This window comes from Periplaneta americana, chromosome 1 (assembly GCF_040183065.1).
Source record: "Periplaneta americana isolate PAMFEO1 chromosome 1, P.americana_PAMFEO1_priV1, whole genome shotgun sequence".
NCBI classification, from domain to species: domain Eukaryota; kingdom Metazoa; phylum Arthropoda; class Insecta; order Blattodea; family Blattidae; genus Periplaneta; species Periplaneta americana.
Window position 1 is genome coordinate 90,886,110 of NC_091117.1, and position 22,993 is coordinate 90,909,102.

At 34.4% G+C, this 22,993-nt stretch overlaps 2 protein-coding genes across 5 annotated transcripts in view; one reads left to right on the plus strand and one right to left on the minus strand.

The window, feature by feature from the left end:
• mRpL44 (mitochondrial ribosomal protein L44) overlaps positions 1-1,397 on the minus strand; it is a 49,951-nt gene extending 48,554 nt beyond the window's left edge. The window contains exon 1 of one of the 2 annotated variants that reach the window (XM_069823795.1): positions 1,243-1,397. In XM_069823795.1, the coding sequence (XP_069679896.1) occupies positions 1,243-1,357 (115 nt within the window). In that variant the 5' untranslated portion in view covers positions 1,358-1,397. The other variant, XM_069823804.1, reaches the window with a different exon arrangement.
• A 231-nt stretch (positions 1,398-1,628) lies between these two features.
• On the plus strand, positions 1,629-22,496 carry LOC138698068 (nuclear speckle splicing regulatory protein 1). 3 transcript variants are annotated; one of them, XM_069823779.1, is made up of 5 exons: positions 1,629-1,834; positions 7,167-7,290; positions 9,095-9,253; positions 17,326-17,533; positions 21,350-22,496. In XM_069823779.1, exons 1-5 carry the CDS (start codon positions 1,815-1,817, stop codon positions 22,090-22,092), a joined length of 1,254 nt encoding a protein of 417 aa, XP_069679880.1. In that variant the 5' UTR covers positions 1,629-1,814; the 3' UTR covers positions 22,093-22,496. The 3 variants fall into 3 exon arrangements, with proteins under 3 accessions (XP_069679880.1, XP_069679885.1, XP_069679872.1); XM_069823784.1 differs by lacking the exon at positions 1,629-1,834 and adding an exon at positions 1,863-1,969; XM_069823771.1 differs by lacking the exon at positions 1,629-1,834 and adding an exon at positions 4,016-4,089.
• Positions 22,497-22,993: the final 497 nt, after the last annotated feature.

Below are 22,993 nucleotides of genomic sequence, written 5' to 3' on the forward strand. Positions count from 1 at the left end.
GGAGCTACACTCTCCAGTCTGCCAAAATCCACTCTTGAAGCCCTTACGGCTACCTAAGATTTGTGCAGCTCCCCTAAACAGATGACATCTGTAGACGAATACCGGAACCACATCTGCCACGATCTTCTGGTCAATCTGTAACTATTATGATACATGAAATTATACTAATGAAGGTGAAATGAGTCCGAGGTCCAACGATGAAAGTTACCCAGTAATTCTGCTTCAAGCGGTTGAGGGAAAACCTCGAAAAAACACAACCAGATAACTTGTCCCAACCAGGGTTTGAATCCGGTCCTGCTCGTTTGATGGCTACTCCACAGCGGTGGCAACAATCATTATTAGGTAGTCCATTCCATAACATCTACTGTGATATTCGCAATTTTTAATTGCCGTACTTCTAAGCCGGACGATTATGTATTGCGGTGCCATGTCTTTGGTAGTAGTAGTAGTAATTTATTCACCATAAAGAACTTTACAAATCATGACTTCGTCAATCTTATTTCTAAGTCTTAATCTAGTTTCTGATTATACTATGGACATATTTATATATTTGTAGCTTTGTTATTGCAGGACATCTGCTGACATGATACAATTACCCATTAGTAGGCACTTTCTGCAAGGTCTAAAGACATAAATTCCTCTACAGTATATGGCATATGATGTAGCAGCAACCTGTTGACCATGCTTTTAAATTTCTTTTGTTTACTACTTATTATGGAGCTTGGAATTTTATTATACATATTTATGCCTCTATGTATAATACTTTTAAGACTTGTGGTTATTCTATGGGTGGACAGATGGATATGACTTGATATTCTGTTTCATACATGTGGTAGTCTGAATTCAATTTGAATTTTGCTTTGTTTTTATTAAAGAAAGACACTGTTTCTAGAATGTACATACAAGGTACTGGCAGAATTTTGAGTTCCCTAAAAATTTCTTTACTTTGCGACCTTATAGGTGCTTGGCAACGAATGATTAAAATTTCTTCTTAATCTCTCTCATTTCCTGCAGTCTAGAGAAATAAATACTACAAATGCTTGAGCTTAGATGACATGTATTACTTTCCATACATTTATAAATCACTGTTTTTTAACCGGGGTGTTTCCAAATCCATCTTGAATTCTAACCTCAAAAAAAAGGCTAATCAGCATAAAATAATCACTCATTACATGATTCATAAACCTACACTCAAAATAAAGGTTAAATAAAGTATGCATAACATTATAAGACTCTATGTACCAGTAAACAAACTTGGAGTCCTTAAAGCTTGCACATTTAATACCCCAAACACACATTTCTTCAAAGCAGCCATAATGTTTCTCTCTTTACTATCAGTGTCGCCAACTAGAATCATAGAAATCCGCTATGAAAACTGTAGAAACCGCTCAATTGCTATATTGTCAATGTAAAATGAGATTATTTTGCCTCTGTGAGTGCTAAAAATACGCGTAAAATCCCTATATCAGCAATACAAATTCCATAAATTTTACCCGTCAAATTATCAATATAAAACGCCAGGTCTAGCGGAAAAATAGTTGAATTGGCTATTCTGTTTACTACGCACACCATGTATACAATTACTATAAATTACATGAGCATATCATGTTTTATTTATATTATACGCGTTGCTAATAACAAGTTAATAATGCGTTACTAAATTTTTATTTATAATTATTAGAGTACAGCATGCTTTTAATTTTATGTCACCAATATAATGAGAATTGAGTTTTTAAATGTAACACATAATCTTTTTACTATTGATTGCTATCTATAAGCTTACAATTATTATTTTTGTAAATAAGACAAGCACGATGACGACCGGGCAGAAACAGTAAGATTTTTAGCTTAAAATAATATGATTATAAAAATATTTAATGCCATTTGTACATATTAACAAGATGCATCCAATTGGTTTGTGAAATACCATCGAATTTAGAAATGCTTTCTCTTAAATAGTCTAATACAGGTTAGGAAGTATTAATATAATGTAACAGGAGTTTCTATTAGAAGAAGGAGATCGAGAAAATAATGTAGAGTGGAGAAGAAAAACGTAATTCGGTAGAAACGTTTGTCGATGTGACTGACATCAATGACATGATCTAGGATCAGTGACAGGTTAGGTTTGGTTTGTTGAGGTTTTTGGTATGCCGTGGATATGGATCATTTCATACCAAACATATCAAATAGGCTGTGGCACCTAAATTTTATATTTTTATTGAAAGTTGGGCTATATGTGGGTAGGGGTCTATATATAGTTTAAGTACTTAAATATGCTAAATATTTTCTCGGTGGTAGTAGTAGTGGAGCTGTAGTAGTTCTGGAGTATTGAAGGGCTGAAATGTGCATTGTGTAGGCTAGGCTGTGTATTGATGTGTTTGCTATATATTCAGAAAATTAATGTGTATACCAGGTACTGGTATGCGTTTAATGGTACTATGGCGATGAAATTTTGACTGTGGATAGTAAACATGTAGCCTATAATGAACTATTAGGCTGTCACAGTGAAATGCGTTGGATTTTGAAAACTGGAGATATTATTAATCAATAACTGGTAATTATAAAGATACGATGGAAAGGTATGATGTCATACAATTCCTTGGCTTCATATCACTCAAATAATCCCCTCAACTAACCCACTCCTTGTCATATACATCAGCTTAATGTCACTTAGCTATCCCCTCATTTAACCCATCTAAACCTCAAAGAAACTTAAATCAGACATTGCCCCTTTTCTCTTCCATGATATCATACCTTTCCAGCGTATCTTTAAAATTATCCAATAACTTAATAAATTTACATTGGGACATAAAAATTGTTGGCTAAGTAGTGCCTAATTAATTTAAATTTGCAGAGATGTTTGTTACATAATTTCTTAACGTAAATGTACATTTTCTGCTTTTTTCCAAGTTCTAAATGTATGTATACACAAATATATGAACACACCTCTGAGAGAACTTTTTGAATCATGGTATGGGTCCTGTCTGCAAGAAACAAGGGTATAATGTTGCATTTTGTGATAAACATCCAAGAGTGAACATTGGATTTTCAAAATTTGTAGAATTGTGTCCAAAACACTGCATTCTAGCAGGAGCTAAGGGAACTCATTCTGTGTGGATGTATTATTTACGACAGTATAAACCTCATGGTTCAGGATGCAAATCTACATTGTGTAAATTACAGGCATGAATAAACAAATTTCAATCTACCTCTCTTAAAAACTATTGTCATTTGAGGCAAAATATTTTGCAGTTAAGTTATTTTTTTAAACACTCATAATTGCTTTGCCACAAAATTTCATGTAGGCTAGATTTAAAAGAAGTATGCCACAGCATTTATGCTAATTTTTCTGTTTTCACATAGAATGACCCATATACGTTTTCGGTAAGCATATCAAAAGCCCAAACAAACCAACCTAACTTGTCAGTGATCCTCAATGTTGTCCGCCGTATTGACCAACGTTTGCTACTGAATTACCAAGAAAAATTTGAGCACATTGCAAACCTGTTTGTGTTAATAAATAAGTAGCCATTAATATTTTAAGTGTGTGAAAATATTGGTTTCTGTTTAGAATTTCATTTTTCATTTCATTTAATATATAGACCTTACAGATTTTGTAGCTTTGAGATGTGAAGCAATAAAAAAAATTATACACAAATACTTATGCAATTTCTATAGAGACTAATAACTGGACCGCAGAACTTCATGCAATTGCATGTTTTTACTGATTTGGCATATTGAAAAAGTAAAAGTGGATCTTTGCCAATCATGGTTTTTACATTCGATTGAAGCCAACTTTATTTTGCATAAATGCAAATTTTCAGGGTTTCTCCTTCTAATGCATATAGGCTATATTTTAATTTTTCATATTTAAATGCATAAATGCATATAGAGTGTTAGTTGGAAGACCAGAGGGAAATAGACCTTTGGGGAGGCCGAGACGTAGATGGAAGAATAATATTAAAATAGATTTGAGGGAGGTGGGATAAGATGGTAGGGAATGGGTTAATCTTGCACAGGACAGGGACTGATGGCGGGCTTATATAAGGGCGGCAATGAACCTTCAGGTTCCTTAAAAGCCATTTGTAAGTAAGTAAGTATATTTAAATGCATATATTAACATTTTTCCTTGTTTTGTCCGATTTATTATGTAATTTAAAATTTTTTTTCATATAAAAATAAGAATTCCCAAGAAATTATATAAAAATTATGTGAGAAGTAAAAGCAATAGGCCTAATTAGTTAATTAATGTTGAGGACATGAAATTACTGTGACAACAATGGATACTTCTCCCTGGTGTATAAGTTGAGTCATTTTTCACTTTAAAATGTGTATTATTGATGCACTATCCTCATTAACCACTGGCAAAAGCCTTTTATTTCGCCAACTGCAATAACAATCTGAGATCCAGATGAGTCCGATAATAATAGGACCTGAACATTTTTCTTCTTCTTCTGCCATGCCTTTTCTACTTCCATAATACTATAGTGCCTCAGTGCAGAGGCAATTTCGTTCGAATCCTGATCACCACCATAATGAGCAACCACTTTACACTTCTTCTCCTTTTCCAGTTGTATATTATATTGAACAGTAATATACAGCCACACCTGGCAACTGTAAAATATCTCGTCAGTGGAGAGCTTTGGCAAATGGCTGATTTTTTGGCAGCTGATTATTGTAACAACGCCATCATGTTGCGATATTATTTCGATTTTTGTGTGTGTGTGTGTGCGTGCGTGCGTGCGTGCGAGCGACCCAGAAACAAAATTTGGGTCATTTAAATTTTCTAAGTACGCGTGCTTAGTAAGCATAAGTGCTCATGCGCAATATGTTATAACTGTAACTTGGAAAATTCAGGTGGTCCAAATTTTGTTTCTGGGTCTGTACGAATCTTGTTCTTGCTCTCCAAGTCAGAGGGTCCCTTTATTTCCAGCAACAGTTCTGCACAAGTATAACTAGGCAACATACATTTCAGAGTTCACAGAAACCAAATGTTCCTACTGGTCAGATTGGAGTGAGGATTAAGTCATGTAGAACAATGACGTCATGCGTGAATCGAGAACGGAAGCTCTATGTTTTGAATGTTGTCTGGCTATAGAACATGCTTCTGTCTTAGGTTTTCAAAACCAAGATTGAGGCAATTTTACAATATGGTATTTGGACAGAGAACACTTGCTTTGGTCATTATGTACAGGATATTATTGGTTCTTTGTCTGGTTCATCATACCTGAATTTTTTAGTCCTTTCTCCTTTCATTGCATCTTCTCCTTTTCCAGCTTCTTTCTACTCCTTGCACTAATGAAATAGCTATACTCATTTACCTCTATTATTTTTAACCCAAACAAATAGACTAAACTAATGAAATATTTATAATATTATAATGGAGTCAGTGTAGTCAACCAATTGCAAGAAATTATTTGTCATAGTCAATAAACCTAATAAACACATAGACCTAAACGGAAAAGAAATTTTCTTACATAATATATAATTCAATAAAGTAAATTTTTTCTAGTTGCTACTTGTAGATAACTTTTATAACTTCATATATGGTTTTCAGAAAACCCGCTAACTTCAGGTTAAACTACTGCAGTAATTAACAAGTTTTGCCTAAATCTGAATACACCAATTGATTCCTGAGGCCGAAAACATTTAGCAAAATAAGTTATATAACTAAAAATTCAAAATTTTGTAGATAGCAAGTTTTGTGGAAATGCCTCTGAATTAAGGGTCGTTTCATAGAAAATTTCCAAATTTTCTGATCCTTATTAGGTATGTGATTTACCAATTAGTGGCAAAATTTTTGGTAACTGTTAAGCGCGTCAGTGCCACTTCATAGAACTGCCATATTATATTTGTGGTCCAAGGAAAATATTCACATTTTACGTAAACATTCACCATTGCTACAAAATGGCGGTGATGTGCTCAACATTTAATAAATTTCGTACCACGAGATCACTGCTGATTAGAAGAAAAATTGAATGTAGGCATGTTTTCACTGAAGACAAATTAGACAAGATAGGTGGCTGTTTAGAAATCATTCTTGCTGTTTAGTCAACTGTCTGAAGACAGGTCTGAACCCCACAAGTGATGCCAGGAGATAATGGGGTAGGGTGGCCAGTTCCTTTCCCTCTCCATTGCATACATCGCCCACTAGCTACATAATACACTAGTCGAAATCATTCTGAACGTCTGTTCGTAAATCATTCTAAGAACATCTGTTCATAAGTTAGCACAGTAAAATGTGTTTGCACATTTGACAACAAAACTGTTAAAATTGAAGTTATATAGGACAGCTGTGGTTCAGCGCCTTCTGCCAGTACTGTAAGGTAATTGAGTGCAGATGTTTGTGTCTGCAAAAACTGAAATTGCTTAACTGCAGAACGGTACAAAGGATTCCATCACCAAGGCTATGACGAAGTTGACAGAAAATCTCCTCCTAACTGAGGTACCTGTTATAGTAATAGCAAGAACTATAGATTAATTTAATTTTTACGAGCTTAAACAGTTCTGCAGTTGAGTAAAAGTTATGACTATGTTGAACTTTTGTTAATTCTGTTCTAAACTTTTTCACTTGGCCCTTCAAAGCTCTAAGATAATAGACAGTGCATGGAAGGTTGTAATAGACTGTATGAATAAATGAACTTCTTTTTTGTAACAGCTGAGACTAACAGAGGACACATCCAGATCAAATTAATCTTGAATTAAAATTATGAATGTCCTGATAAGTACTAAAAGTATCTTGATTTTGAACATAAAGTCATAATTGTCATAAAACATAATGAGGAATAGGATGTAAGGTACTGGTACTCACAAGGATTTCTAAATTTTGGAAAATGTTTTTACAATGATGTCCTTTTATGCACATCTGTTATTAATATCTCTCTCCCTCTCTGTCCCTCTCCCCCTGTTTCTGTGTGCATGTGTCCTATGCCTAGACATTTGACAATGAAGCCATTAGTCTTCTTGCAACGTTCTTAATCTTTAAGGCCTTCTTTTTGTAATATAAATCAATACAAAAATATTTTTAGATCACATGAATTACCCCAGATTATTAATCCGTATTTTATTGTGTAATGAAATTATGCAAAATAGCATATACTATTTTAAAAGTGTTTATATCGCTGGGAAAAGAAAAAGATAATAATGCATAACATTCATGTTTACAGATATGGACTTCTAGTGCCAAAGAAATTAAATCAAGGCCCATTACAACCACGTTTGGCAGTATTTGGCGACAATAGTGATTCGGACAATGAAGAAGGTGCAGATTGGGTTAAGAAAGCACTTAAGGTAATTAAATGAATAGGCTTATGGTAGGTCTATGCAAATTATTTTTATAAAACTGTTTAGATTAAATAAATAGTACACTTCTCTATGAAATAATTTTCTTATTGAAAATAATCCATTTATATTAAAGTTGCCAGCAAACAGAATATGAATTTTTTTAAGTCATTAACATGAAGCTCAAAAATAGACCCTAAAAACAACACATAACATTGAATGCCGTGTTAAGAGAAGTGTGGGTTAACCTTTTTTTAATTCTGAGATTTTTATTAATAATGGGCAGTAACTTAAGGGCAATACTGATATACTGTTAAGTTACTTGAGTAAATAAATAACGAGTTCAGTGTTAACATTATACATTTTTGGTGTTATATTACCTGATTGATTAGTTTCGATGTCCTAGTATTCAGAGGATGATACAAACAACATCAAAACTAGTCAATCAGGTAACATAACGCCAAAAATTTATAATGTTAACACAGTCGTTATTTATTTATTAAAATAATTTAACAGTACATCAGTGATTATGTAAGTGTTAAAAGAATGGAGTTGTCTCTGTATTCAGTAAATTTGAGATTTGATCCTTAATTTCGCTTATTCAGATTGAATGAAAATATTTGAATTGCCTATATATAGTTTAAAATGTAATAAAATACTAGACAGATCTTCTTATGTTACTTATTATTTACATGGGAGATATACAGAGTGAACCATAAGTAATGTCATTAATTTCAGAGGGTTATCCTTTGAGATATAAAAAAAGGTAAAGGTATCCCCTTAACATGCCATGAAGGCACTTGGGGGGCATGGAGGTAGAGCCCCATGCTTTCCATGACCTCGGCACTAGAATGAGGTGGTGTGGTCGGCACCACGCTCTGACCGCCTTTTACCCCCGGGAAAGACCCGGTACTCAATTTTATAGAAGGCTGAGTGAACCTTGGGGCCGTTCTGAAAGTTTGGCAACGAGAAAAAATCCTGTCACCACCTGGGATCGAACCCCGGACCTTCCAGTCCGTAGCCAGCTGCTCTATATTTCAAACAAAAATGTTTAATACAATTTTGTTCGTTTTTGCTTTCTTTTCGAGATAAAAATTGTTTTATATGAAACATTTCATAGTGTGTTTTGGGAAAGCCATTGATTTAATTCCCAATATGTACAGTCAATTTAAGAGAGCAGGTATTATGATAATAAATGATTGAAAGAGTTTTAGTTTTGTCTAAATGTGCAGATATTTGATCCAAACAAGTGTAACATTTAAAAATTTTTTTCAGAACGAAAAATTACATTTGTTCAGATCAAATTTCTGCATATTTAAAGGACAAAACTAAAATTCTTTCAATTATTTATTATCATAATACACTGCTCTCTTAAATTGACTGAGCATATTGGGAATTAATTCAATATATTTTCCAAAATCACCATATGAAATGTTTTATAAAATAATTTTTTTCTCAATAAGGAAGCAAAAACGAGAAAAATTGCATTAAACATTTTTGTTTGAAATATCTCAAAGAATAGCTCCTTGAAATTTATGACATTACTTACTGTTCACTCTGTATAGACTCACATAAAATAATATTCGAAAATCATAAAGCACCGAGGGATGAAAGATAGAGAGTATACGAGGAAACAAAATATTTTTTCCGTTTGCTTATGTAATTGAGAGCAAGAACGTATAAGTGAATGTCAGACAAATAATCCTACCAAACGAATCATAACAATGACAATACAAGAACGGACTACTTTTGATACATGATATTTCTGCAAAAATTGTACAGTACGATCTTTTTTATTTGCACTTCATTACAGAGGGATTCAGAAAAGGGTGCAGTCAAGAAGCAAACAAAACTTGAAATGCAACGAGCTCTTCAGCAAGATCCTACAGTTTACCAATACGATGAAGTTTATGATAAGATAGAGGAAAAGAAGACAGAAATGAAAACAATAAAAAAGGATATGGAAAAGAAGGTATTTAATATGTAGGCTACTATAATATATGGGAAATGCCTGTTATTATTCGGTTGAGAAGCTTTTATCGTCCTGTCTGCTGTCAAAAACTCTGAAAGTTAGAATTTATAAAACAGTTATATTACCGGTTGTTCTTTATGGTTGTGAAACTTGGACTCTCACTTTGAGAAAGGAACATAGCTTAAGGGTATTTGAGAATAAGGTGCTTAGGAAGATATTTGGGGGTAAGAGGGATGAAGTTACAGGAGATTGGAGAAATTACACAACACAGAACTGCACGCATTGTATTCTTGATCTGACGTAATTAGGAACATTAAATCCAGATATTTGAGATGGGCAGGGTATGTAGCACATATGGGCGAATCCAGAAATGCATATAGTGTTAGTTGGGAGGCCGGAGGGAAAAATACCTTTGGGGAGGCGGAGACGTAGATGGGAAGATAATGTTAAAATGGATTTGAGGGAGATGGGATATGATGATAGAGACTGGATTAATCTTGCTCAGGATAGGGACCATTGGCAGGCTTATGTGAGGGCGGCAGTGAACCTCCAGGTTCCTTACAAGCCAGTAAGTAAGGCTACTATAATATGCATATTGAAAGTATTTTCTTGAAAGTGTGCATTCAAAGTCATAAAATAAGTCATTTAGCCTATTAGCACAACTGCAGTGAAGAACTTACTGATTACATGTGTATAAAACTTGCAAATGGCATGGGATCCCTTTCTTCAGGCATTCCATTGAATGTATCGTTGCCAGTCAAAATTATTGTACAGTAGTGTGCAAATTATCCGAACAACGTAATTACTAGACATCGGATTTTTAGGCACTAAAAATTGCAGTTTTAGGCGCCTAAAATAAGCTCAAAATTTGTAAAATTAGGCTCTATTTTAATTAAAATAGGCATTTTAGGCACATCAAGGTATCATACTTATTTCTTTCACTAAAATTTTTAGTTATACACTAAAATACGCACAAAAAAGTATGTTTAAACATTAAAAAAGAATACTATATTATATTTATAAACAGAGCTGCACAAATTTAATATATTGAAACTAATGAAATAATGATTATTGATATCAAGATTACTCATTTTAAGTTATTGAAATTCAGTTCCATGCTCAGACTTTATTATAATTATCTGCACAGTACACCACCAGAATTTTTTCTAAATTCTCCACAGTTAACCTTTGCCTTTTGTCACTGAGAATCATTTTGAAAGCAGAAAAACTTCTTTCAACCGAAACTGATGTGAGAGGTGCAAATTTTAAATTAGGTACAATAGAAACATCAATACTTACTGGAACATTTACACTTTCCCCCGATATCACTCTTGATAATTTTTCCAACAATGAAAATCCTACATTCTTATTTAATACGTTGTCCCACTTATTTTTAACTTTTTTCCCAGTTTCGCCCAAAGCAGAATGTATGTTCACTTGAGCTTCCTTTACTATTGCTATTTGGCTACAAAGAGATTGTTTTTCACGTTCTAATTGTTCAATGCTTGCAGGTATGAAAGAAAAGTTTGATGTTATGTAGGCAATATCGTTTTTCATTCGTGAGTCATTCAGACAATCTTTCACTGCTTTCACACACGCTGCACTATCAGTTTCAGGTAATTTATCAATAACTGTGACCACTTCTTTAAAATACTTAGAATAATACACCACTGACTGAATCCAGGTTCCCCATCGTGTAACAACCAGCTGAGGTGGGAGTGGGATATCTGGAAAGTTCTCTCTGAATATTGAAATCCTGGATGGGGCTTTACAAAAACATTTTTTTGTGTTAGAAATAAACGAATTGACAAGAGGAAATTCATTCCGGATTGTTTCAGAAACCCTGTGAAGGCCATGTGCTAGACAGGTTACATGCGTGAGGTTAGGATAAAATGTTTTAAGAAGTGGAGCTGCAGCAACCATGTATGAGGCAGCATCAGTAAAAAACAACAGAACTTTAGAATCGTCTATATTACCTGAGTATAAAGACTGTAGGCCTTTATTTACAAAATAAGCAATGGCTTGGCTATTCACTTTCGAAAGTTCCTTAACACATACGAGGTGTGGAATCGAAGGTCCATCAGGACTAAGTTTTCCTACTACCATATTTGCTATATACCTATTCATAGGATCTGAGGTTTCATCCACAGAGACCCATATGTAAGAATCACCTATATCCTCCCGAATGGAAGCTAAAGTTTCATTGTATATTCTGTCTAAGTAATTTTTTCTTAGGGTCGACTCAGATGAGATATTTTGTTTGCAGTATTTTTGTAAAAACTGTCTTAAAACCGGATTTTCAATTGCATTCCAGGGAATGTTAGCAGCAACAAACGCTCTGGTTAAATCAGCATAGAAATTGCTGCTGAGATTGGATGAAGTAGGCTGTGTTAGTAAAGTTTGTTGCAGTTGATTTTTCTGCTGAGCTTTAGCCTTATGAGCCGCTCCTTGCACATGCTGCTTTAGGTGGCACTTCTTTTCTTGCGAAATCTAAAAATGTAAAGTAAACTGAATTAAAATAAAATCCTAATTGTTGTATTGCCGTATTTCTATCACGAAGTTAGTGGGTTCGAACAATCAAAATTTTAATGACCTGCAAATACTTTAACTATCGGAATTTAAAAGGTTAAAGTGTAGTGGTCTTAAAAAGAATTATACCTCAGGATAGCTCAGTCAATGTATAAATATTATAGGCCTACTCATTAAAATTAATAGAATTTATATATTTCAACTATTGTTACATACCTGTTTGCTACAAATCTTGCAGAATATTATTTTTCCATCATAAGTGAATTCTGAATATTCTGTTAGCCATTGCCGGATCAATGTAGATTTTGCACTTATATTTTTCGGCATTATTGCGTTAAACTTCACAGGAAAACGTCCTACCGCTCAAAACTTCTCAACACAAATAAGGTGAGGGAAAGAGCAACTGTTAACGAGCATTCAAATGAACCGTTGTTATTGAGATTCAATTGGACAAAAATACAAAGTTCCACTTATTGTTGCATTTCCTGGTAGTGTTAACACTAGGAGGGCCATTCTTTTAAATATTTTGTAACGGTTTACCCTACTAATTCGCAGTTTTAAGACTTTTCATAAATATTTCAAAAACACTCTTTCTCCAAAAATTGTGATTTTATGACACTCTGAAGGGCAGTACAGCTAATCGGTTTCAGACCGAAAACAGTCATTTTTATAGTATAGTATATCTCTGAAACGGTAGCAGCACATGTTGTGATTGTTGCCTGCTTCAAAACTAAGGTTGGTTCTTTGTCGGCATTTATGCCTCCAAACATGTTAAATTCGGTGAAATCTATTGCGAGTGTCGTGAGATTCAAAACATTTTGTTTCCTTTATCAATGGTTTCATGGCCGGTGTGAAGCAAACTTTCCACTTTTTAAATGCCTTAAATTTCGCAGTGAATGCATGTATAAATTATAAAAAGTAAGAGTAAAATGCGAAACTTTACAGTGAGTTAGGCATTTTTAGGCGAATATTAACAAATTAGGCTCTAATAACCGTTTTAGGGCATTTTAGGGCACTATAAAACTCTTTGAATACCTTTCAATTTCCATGAAACACAAATATTAATAATTATTTTTACTTTTCTCCTAAAGAAACAAAATAGGCATTTGCCCTAGAATCCGATGTCTGGTAATTACTTATGCAAAAACACTCAAACGGGATAAAAAAAGGATCTAAGACATACCTCAGTAATCTATGTGGCCTCCTTTGTTCCTAATAACAGCTCTGAGGCGATTTGGCATGGATTCCACTAATTTCCCACAAATATTCTTCATTTCTTCATCGCGAAGCCATACACCAATGAGGGCAGAAATCATCTTCTCCTTTGTAGAACAATTCATTTTTTGCATTCTTCTTTTGCAAATTGACCACAAGTTCTCAATGGGGTTGATGTCGGGTGAGTTACCTGGCCAGGGGAGTACCTGAATATTCTTCTTGTTGAAGAATTCTGTAGTTTTTCGAGACGTATGGCATGGTGCCAGGTCTTGTTGGAACACACCTCTGCCATCCGGAAATGATTTTTGCAGCTGAGGTACGATTCTGGTTTCCAATAAGTGAATATATTTGTCAGAATTCATCATTCCCTTGATAGGTATTAATGCTCTAGGCCCTTCATGTGTAAAACAACCCCAAAACATTACTTTAGGGGGGTATTTGGGTGCTTGTTGGAGATGAGCTGCTGTTACTTTTTCAGACCCTTTCCGTATGTAAGAAACATGGTGGCCGTGGACCTCGAAATGAGACTCATCGGAAAAAAGTACATTCTTCCAGTCATTTCACTGTCCAGTGTTGATGTAATTTTGCCCACATTAAGCGTTTTTTGCACATAACAGGGGTTAGCAGTTGCTTCTTAACAGGCTTACGAGCCCTTCGTCCAGCTTCCAAAAGCCTACACCGCACTGTTGTGACGTGAATATTCGCCCCAGTGGTAGCCATTACTCGCGGGTTAAGTCGACAGCAGTTAGTCTAGGATTTAATTTACTTTTCCTGACAATTAAACGGTCATCTGCAGGTGAAGTCTTCCTTTTCCGGCCACAGTTTCCTTTTTTCTGGGGTGTGATGGATCCAGTCTCCCTGTATCGTTTTATGATCGAATTAACAGTAGCCAAACCGATGTGACATTCTGCAGCAATTTGCCTCTGTGTCATAGAAGAATGCTCTGCTAATGTTTTCGTGGAGTTGTATCCATTTGTGAAGACGACAGAATGTACACAGGATTGCAGTATTAAGTCTTCAACACAACTGAAATGCTTATAAGTACAAAACAACAGGCAAAATGTCACATATTATAAAAATAATAATAACGACAGACCTTCAACAATGGAATTACACGTACTACAGATGTCAATTAAAGCGGTACGAGCAGCTGTGAGGCCAACAATGACAGAAAATGTAAAAATATGTCGTGTTCAGATTAATTTGCACGCTACTGTATGTGACGCAGTTGGTTAGAATGAGGTTATATGATAGAATCACTGAAATTAGGCTGGTATTACACTTTAAAAAAGAATATGATAAAACATTTTATCAAAGGTCTATGATAAAAGGTAGAAGTTTGAGTATATTACACTATATAAAATATTTCATAAACGATAACCTAAAATTATGGAAAAAGAATCATCAGCCTCCATTTACAGTTAAATAAAAAAAAAAATAATCTTTTTTGATCACACATGCAAAAATGAATTATGAACAGTACTATGCATATTGCTCAAAAAGGAACAGAAAAGGAAATGTCTGTGGGTTAAACCATGGATTGCAAGACGTGACAAGAGAAGCATCCATCAAAACTTACTTTTAAAGAAGAGGTACAATGTAAGGACTTCAAAAGTTATGTAAATTATTTGAGAATGGATGAGATAATTTTCAATTTGTACATACTTGTGCATTACTCCTGTACAGCAGTTATAGTCTCTGCTGTTTTTATGTACACTTCTTGTCTTTTATTTCTGTTTTTGTAGTCCAGGTCTTGTGTTTTATAACATTTCATTTGCTTCAAATTTTCATTATCAGCATCCATAGATAGTTGCTAGCCACTATGATCGCTACTGTCACCCCATTACAGACAATGTGAAATAGTACCTGCACAGTCTATTGTTCCTAGTATCCTCATAAACTCAAGCTTCGTGACTGTATATGTATACTAGACTGTGGCAATAGCCCAACAATATTTACGTTCCACCATATTGGTTTCAAGCTAGACATCTTTTATAAGAAATAACAAGATCCATTTACATTTTATTAAATATATTTTATCAAAGAAACTTTTACAAAAAACCGATTACGCTATCATATATTTTATAATACAAGGTGAGTAAAACGTATGGAACATTGCTTGCAACTTTCTTATTTATAATTTTATGAATAAACTATTTATACAAAAGTTGTAGGATATCAGAGTAGGAATATTTTGAACATGTTTGAACTATGCTTTTCATTTATAAAGGGTATGCCAATGAGTCTGTTTTTTTAAACAGCACCATGTACTTATTTCCCCATTTTTGGAATCTTCAGGTCTCATTACGTACAAAATCATATATATATATATATATATATATTGCCATTTATAATCTATTGTTTTGTAAAAATTACCTCTTTTGATGACAGAGGGAAATTTTAAAGCTTCAGTACATCAATTTGATGAGGCATTTTATTCCCTGGAGAAGGAGGAGGAATTCAAGATGATATCTTATTCCAGCAAGATAATGCCCCTGCACATTATGGAAGGGAGGTGGTGAATTATTTAAATCGAGTATTTCCAGGAAGATGGATAGGCAGAAGAGAAAGTATTGAATGGCTGCCAAGATCCCCTGATCTGAACACGTTAGATTTTTTTCTTATGGAGATATTTGAAGTGGAGGGTCTACCAGGACCGACCAAGAGACCTGGAAGACTTAAAACGAAGAATTAGGGATGAAATGCAGCATATCAGTCGAACAGTGTTGCTGAGAACATTAAACAATTTCAAAGACAGATTTATGCATTGTCTTGCAGTAAATGGATACCATTTTGAGCATCTTTTGTGAATTGAAATCAATACATGATACAACACAACAATGCTAATTTTGGTTTTAATGGGTTTTCTTGCTTTAAAATCCATGTATTATATTACTATTGCAATTAAATTTCAATGGTGCATATCCTATGGTGTCTTTTTTTAATTATAAATTTAAATATTAATATTTGCTTCTATCTCCCAGTTGGTTATAATCTGTCTGCATACGATGGAGAAATTGAAGCTATACATTATGTTGCCTTAAATCAACTTTTATTCCATATGGATAAATTCACAAACGCCGTCATCCTCTTGGATTCAAAAGCAGCCATTTTGTCCATAAATAAAACTGACCACCCCTACACAGAACAAATCAATAATTGTCAAAAAATACTTGCAACTTTAAAAGAACATGGCAAAACAGTTGTGTTACAATGGATCCCAGGACATTGTAATCTACATGGGAATGAACAGGCTGACACATTAGCTAAGAAGGGTGCCAATCTCAAAATAAACCCACGGAAACCTTTGTCATTTAGCTCAGTAAAACAATATATCAAGCAACTACAAAAAATAATCACCAACAAGAATTGGACATAAACATTTCGCAACAACGTAGGAAATTACTGAAGGATATACCTCCTGAACCCAGAAGACTGGCAGTTGCAAGCTTTCGTCTTAACACTGAACATGACATCCAGGGTAAACACCTCAATCGTCTTGGCATCCTTCCATCAGCATCCTGCATTTTGTGCCATCAACAGGAAGACATAAATAGACAACATCTTGCAAAATGCCCTGCTCTGAAATCCTCCAAGGAAGTCGACCGCTACTGGGAAGCCAGAGCCCGAATGTTTTTAATTACTTAATCCATAGTTTTGTTCACCACTTTCTTGTTTTTCGCTCAGTCAACGATAGTAAATATCATGTACTAGCCATTAGACAAATAAATAAATTTAAATATTAATATCGTTATTCAATTGTTTTTTTATTACCTTTATTCACTTGTTTCTATTAGCTTTTGTCTGCAATTGTTTAATCCAAAGCCTCCTCAAATTGATGTACTGAAGCATTAAAATTTCAGATGCATTGTCATCAAAAGAGGTAATTTTTACAAAACAATAGTTTATAGATTGCAAATATATATATATATATATATATATATATATAATTTTATACGTACTGAGACTTGAAGAATCCAAAATGGAGAAATAAGTAGATGGTTCCATTAAAAAAAAACTCATTGGCAGAGCCTTTATAAATGAAAAGCATAGTATTTAAAAACATGTTCAAAATGTTCCTTCTTTGATACTCTACAACTTTTGTATAAATACTTTCTTCATAAAATTAGAAATAAGAAAGTTACAAACACTGTTCCATACTTTTTACTCAACCTGTATATATTTTAGAAAAGATCTTTGTCAAACAACTTTGATAGTGTAATACCAGACTTAGCACAGTACAGTTTATAATGTGACGATGTTATTTACAATGCAAGTGTAACAGTAATATTAAAATAATAGTCTATGTCTTCTCCATATAATTACAGCCACGATACATACAGTCATTGATGAAACAAGCTGAACGTAGAAAAAGAGAACAAGAACGGAGAGTGGAACGTGAAGTGCAGAAGGAGCGTGAAGCAGAAGGAGAGGAATTCAAAGATAAAGAAGAATTCGTGACAACAGCATACCGTAAAAAACTTGAGGAATTCAAAAAGATGGATGAAGAAGAAAGACGTCAAGAACATATTGAGGGTTAGTGCTATAGTAAATATTTCACTGAGAATAGTTTAAATGGATTAACCATTGTAAGCCAGTTGAGTGCGATACAGTAGAATCCCTCGTATCCAGCAACTATGAGACAAAGCCAGTGCTGGAGTAACTGATTTTGCCAGTTAATTGGAAAATAATTTTATAAGTTATTTAAAGATATGTTGAGTACACTCGTGCAGAGGTTCTGCCATCTTGGAACTGTTGTTTCCAAACCTACCTAGATTGCTAACTGGCTGTCTTGGAAACTTTAGGACTGAGGCCGTGAATTAGTGTTCCACCATTCGTTGAGTGGTAAAGAAAGTATGTAGCCTATTACGTAATAGCTGTTTGTGCACCAAAAGCAGCATATAACATCGGACTTTTGTGATAACATCACATTCAGTAGGTATACTGCATCTCTATATTATACTGTTGTCACGCCAAGAGATGGCAGAGAAATATTCTGGGCGTAGCAGGGGAAGCCTTGGAATACTACAATGAACAGTACTGTGCGCATATGCTATGGCTTCCCCCCTTTCCCCTCCTAGAACTTTTCTCTGCCATCGCGTGGTGAAACAACAGTACTTTTCTTGTACACTTCAAAATTGGAGATTTCTGGCCTCACTTCCTGATGCGAAGTTAGCAGTCTAGATGGCTGCTTCTTTGTTTCGTTTGTGCACACATTGTTAATACTGCCATCTAGCCATCTGCTTCAGATGCTTAAAAAATTTAGATTGCTACTTCAATTAGTTATTTACCACATTTGTTGACTCTCCCTCTATTTTCATTTTTCATATTCAAAAGTGTCATTGTTTTGGAATTTCTGGTAATTTGAGTGCCGGATGCAAAGGATTCCACTGTACTTAATGGCATATGAAGGACAGTCAATGCCTGTGCAGAATGGTATTGCCAAACCCAGTAGACATGTATACTGTTGGGAACTTTTACATCAAAAAACACTGAAAATTATGCACAAAAGAATATCTTATCTAGTTGATGCTAATTACTGATGTACTTTAAAGCAATGGATCTGCAAACTTATCATCTTCATCTTCAACACTTAGAATCATAATTTTCGTCTCGCAAGTTAATTATAATAGATTACATGTCTAGTGTGTGAGACCCAGTCTTGTGTATTGCCTCATGCATAAGTTTTTCGACATCTATTGATCTAAAAGTTGTGTTTTGTACGATGACTTCTCCCTTAACTGGCCTATAGAGCTCAATAGGATTGTACTGGCAATGATGTGGGGGAAGTCTAATAACTTTGTGGCCCATTTATAGCCCATTAGTTATCCTAATTCATATTGTTTTTGTTAATTTTTTTCTAACCATTCTATTATTTCCTGCTTCCTAGTGTGTGTATTTGGAATTTTATTTATGACGATGGAATGATAACTGGCATTATCTATAATTATATGGAATTCTCTTCTAAAGAACACAGTAAGTTATTTGTGAACAAGTCTTTAAATAATTTCAAGGGAAAAATTGTTTTGGGGTCGGGTATCGAACCCGGGACCTTTGGCTGAGTGCACCAACACTCTACCGACTGAGCTCTCCAGGAACTGTACCAGACACCAGCTTAACTTTTCCCTTTATAACCACATACCTCAAGTGGGCTGACAAGACATCAAAGACCCAACACTGAGTGCACACAAACTCAGTGTGACTTGAATTGTGGTTTTCTGTTAACGAACAGTGACATATATTATGCAAATCTGGCTGTCAGGTATAGCTCCCTATTATTATTCAAGTCAGCTTCACAGGGAGTTCTCTTGAGCAGATATTTTTTTAATAATAATAATAATAATACTCAAACTATCTTCAGATGCAAAGTAGACAATTATCTTACACAAAAATGCTATTTATGACGTGACTGTTGGAAATAATGAAAGAGCCATTAATACATTTTTTTTTTTAATTCACCTTATCCTCTGATTGAGGTTTTGGCTGAAATGTACATCTATTATTAGGCAGTACCAGAGCCATCTTCAGTTACAAGCCGGAGCATGGGTAGGTTTGGCAATGCTGAGTGGAGGCGGGCGGAGGCGAAATAAAGGCATGATGTTTGATGTTTTAGTGCTTTGATTTCGTTGTCACATGTAGATTTTCGACATTAATTGATACAAAACTAAGTGCATATGATCAAGATTCAGTGTATTGATGTACGTAATTTATTACGGAATCCGAAATGGTATTTTATTTGAGTTTCAGAATTCTGCGTAAGCACTTGCATACAGCCACTTACAACTTAAAAATAAATTAAAAGCATATGTGTTTTTTATTGATGGTACAAGGCAAAATAAATAAATACTTAAAGAAATGTTACTTGTACCAAAAATAAATAAAATAACAACGTACTTTCGCAATACCCTATTCCAATCAATTAACCATTATGTGGCTAGTAATTTTGACAATGTTTTGCCGCTTTATGTTGTTTCACCTCTGACGTGAAAGGTCTAGGATATCATATACATTTTAATTTCATGTGATTATCTGTCGTGCTTTTCTATAAATATTTCATATGCCCAGGAAGCCAGTTTTAGCTTGAACCTGGCCAGTCACCATAACAGTACTGTTATCCTAAATTATTTGTTATAAACTTTTACGGAATAATTTTAAATAAATATAACTACAGAAAACAAGCTAAGAATGTAAATTATGCAAATAAAATAAAAATGTAAACAGAGAAAACTATTTACATATTTTAATAAAGTATGAGGATGTAAATACAGTTAGGCCAAGTATAAAGATCAATGAAAAAATGAATAAACATACCTTCAACATAATACGTAACAAAACACATCATTGTCTGTTAAGTATGTGCCAATTAGTGTAAACTCAGTGAACTTTAAATCCTGTAAATACGAAGTGAAAAGAAACATGTTTATAACTAATTTATTGCGAAAGAAATAATATTAATAAACAAACCTTGAAAACCAACAAATTGAGTGTATGCACCTACAAATTATAGGTAGTTCTGACGTATAGCAGGCATTCCGAATCTTCAACAAAACTGTAACATTTATGGTATCACAAAACAGCTGTTTACAATGAACTTGAAAATCAACGGCGTAACTTTACTGATATAGCAGGCGAGACCCAACAATTTGGCTAGAATTCTGATACACCACAAACCACAACCACTATAAAAATGTAATTTATACAATATTTAATATTTAGGAGAATTGTCAATCACTTTGTCATTAATAATAACCGTAAAAATTGCTAACGACTGCAGCCATATTTTCATTTATTGTTTTTTTTTAATCGCCAACATGCACTTTGTTTATAATACATCAACAATTAACGTTTGGTACGAACGCGAACATAATTCCCTCGACACACACTTATATTGTAACATTAATTTACATTGAAAATCGGCATTAGCACAAACACGTGTTCTGAGAAGTAGGCCTCTGGTTGACAGTTAATTACAGTGTTGCCGACGTATGGCTCCGGCTTGTAATTGAAGAAGGCTCTGGCAGTACATATCACTTGACGATATGTGTCAGAGGAAGAACAAGAATTGTTTGTATACATCTGAAGTCTGACTAGTGTAATATGTAGCTGGTCGGCAATGTCTGCAATGGAGGGGGGAAAAGCACTGGCCACCCTACCCCATTATCTCCTGGTCTAGTTGCCTCAAAAGTGATGCCTTCTTGGTATCACTTGTGAGGTTCAGACCTGTCTTTCGACAGTTGACTGAACAATAATTGTTCATCTATTTGTACTCAATTCTCTTTCATGCTTTGTATTTCCAGTATCTTTAGTGCTTTCTGAACCTTATATTTGTATTATTTGTTTTAACCTTTTCAGCTCTGACAGATGTAGCTAAGCAAAAGGACTTGTCTGGCTTCTATCGTCACATGTACAGGCAGGCAGTGGGAGAAGAAGAACCTAAACCTGACATCAAGATCAAACAGGAGAAAATGGGTGAAAATAATGCAAATGAAATTCCAATTGCTGTAAGCACTTCAAAGTTAGACAATAAAGAACAAGCAGAGAAGAAAACAAGACAATATCGCAAAAGAAGGAGTTCTTCTTCAGATTCGGAAAGAGAAGATGAAAGTAAGAAAGCTAAGTCTGACAAAAATATAGATGCAGATTCAGACTTCACTGGACATAGTTCCAGCAGTGGCAGTGATGGTTCTGGAAGTGACAGCAGTGACAGTGAAAAAGAGAAATCTAAGAAAATTAAAGAAGTAAAGGAAAAAACAAAAGAGAAAGAAAACAAACCAGAAATTTTCACATCAGGTTCAGAGGAAGGAGAAATCATAGAAGCAAATGGTGAAAAGAAAGATTTGAAAAGAAATGGTGAGTCAGAACTAAGAAAGGAAAATGAAAGTGAAGATAATAAGCTTAAGAGTGAAGAATCAGCATCAAAAGACGAAAAACATGTTACGGAAATTACTGACGAAAAAGAAGCAGACAAAGAGAACATTACTATTAAACCTGAAATTCCTAAGCGATCTATTTGGGAAAAACGAACTGTGGGGCCAGTTTTTGAAGCGGCACTTGAAAGGTACTTTGCACGAAAAGCTGCAAAATCCGCAGTTTGAGAAAAGAGAACAAATTTCCAATGTTCACACATTTTTGCCCAAGTAAAATTACCAAAAGAAAGTGATGCATATGTTATAGAGTTTTTATTTTGCCGCATATTATATGGCAAAAACTGTTCATTACTGTGATTGCATGGGAATTATACTTTTTTTGTTAATAATTAGCTCGTATTCGTTTATATTACAATGTTTTCAGACAGATTAACATGTAACTTGCCAGGACACATTTAAGAGATGATGAAGTATTCATGGTCGAATTAATATGTTTTAATTGTTTTATTTATCCCTATTTAAGTACAAATGACTGTTGTTTAGTTTTATACAGTACTTGATGTCCCTTGTTGTAATTTATGAAATGAACTTACAAATAAATAAAACTGAAGAAGTCAGTATTGTATGTTAAATTATCTTTCTTTTGGTCACAAGCATAGCACAACTACTTATTTACAAATGGCTTTAAAGGAAACCGGAGATTCATTGCCACCCTCCCCATCAGTCCCTATCCTGAGCAAGATTAATCCAGTGCCTACCATCATATCCCACCTCCCTCAAATACATTTTAATATTATCCTCCCATATACGTCTCAGCCTCCCCAAAGATCTTTTTCCCTCCAGCCTCCCAAATAACTTTCTATATCAATTTCTGGTTAGGCCATGACTGGTTGGCCAAACACCTGCATAGAATTGGAATATATCAGTCCCCCAACTGCCCATTGTGCAACTCAAACCAAGATATGGATTCGGAACACCTCAAAATCTTTGCTTCAGTGGCTGACCATGATAATATCTTTGAAAAATATTGGAGTGCAAGAGGTCAAATGACTTTATTGTCAAATGCCTGGCAATAGAAAACAACAACATATCCATTTCTGGATTCACCCATACATGCTACATGCCCTGC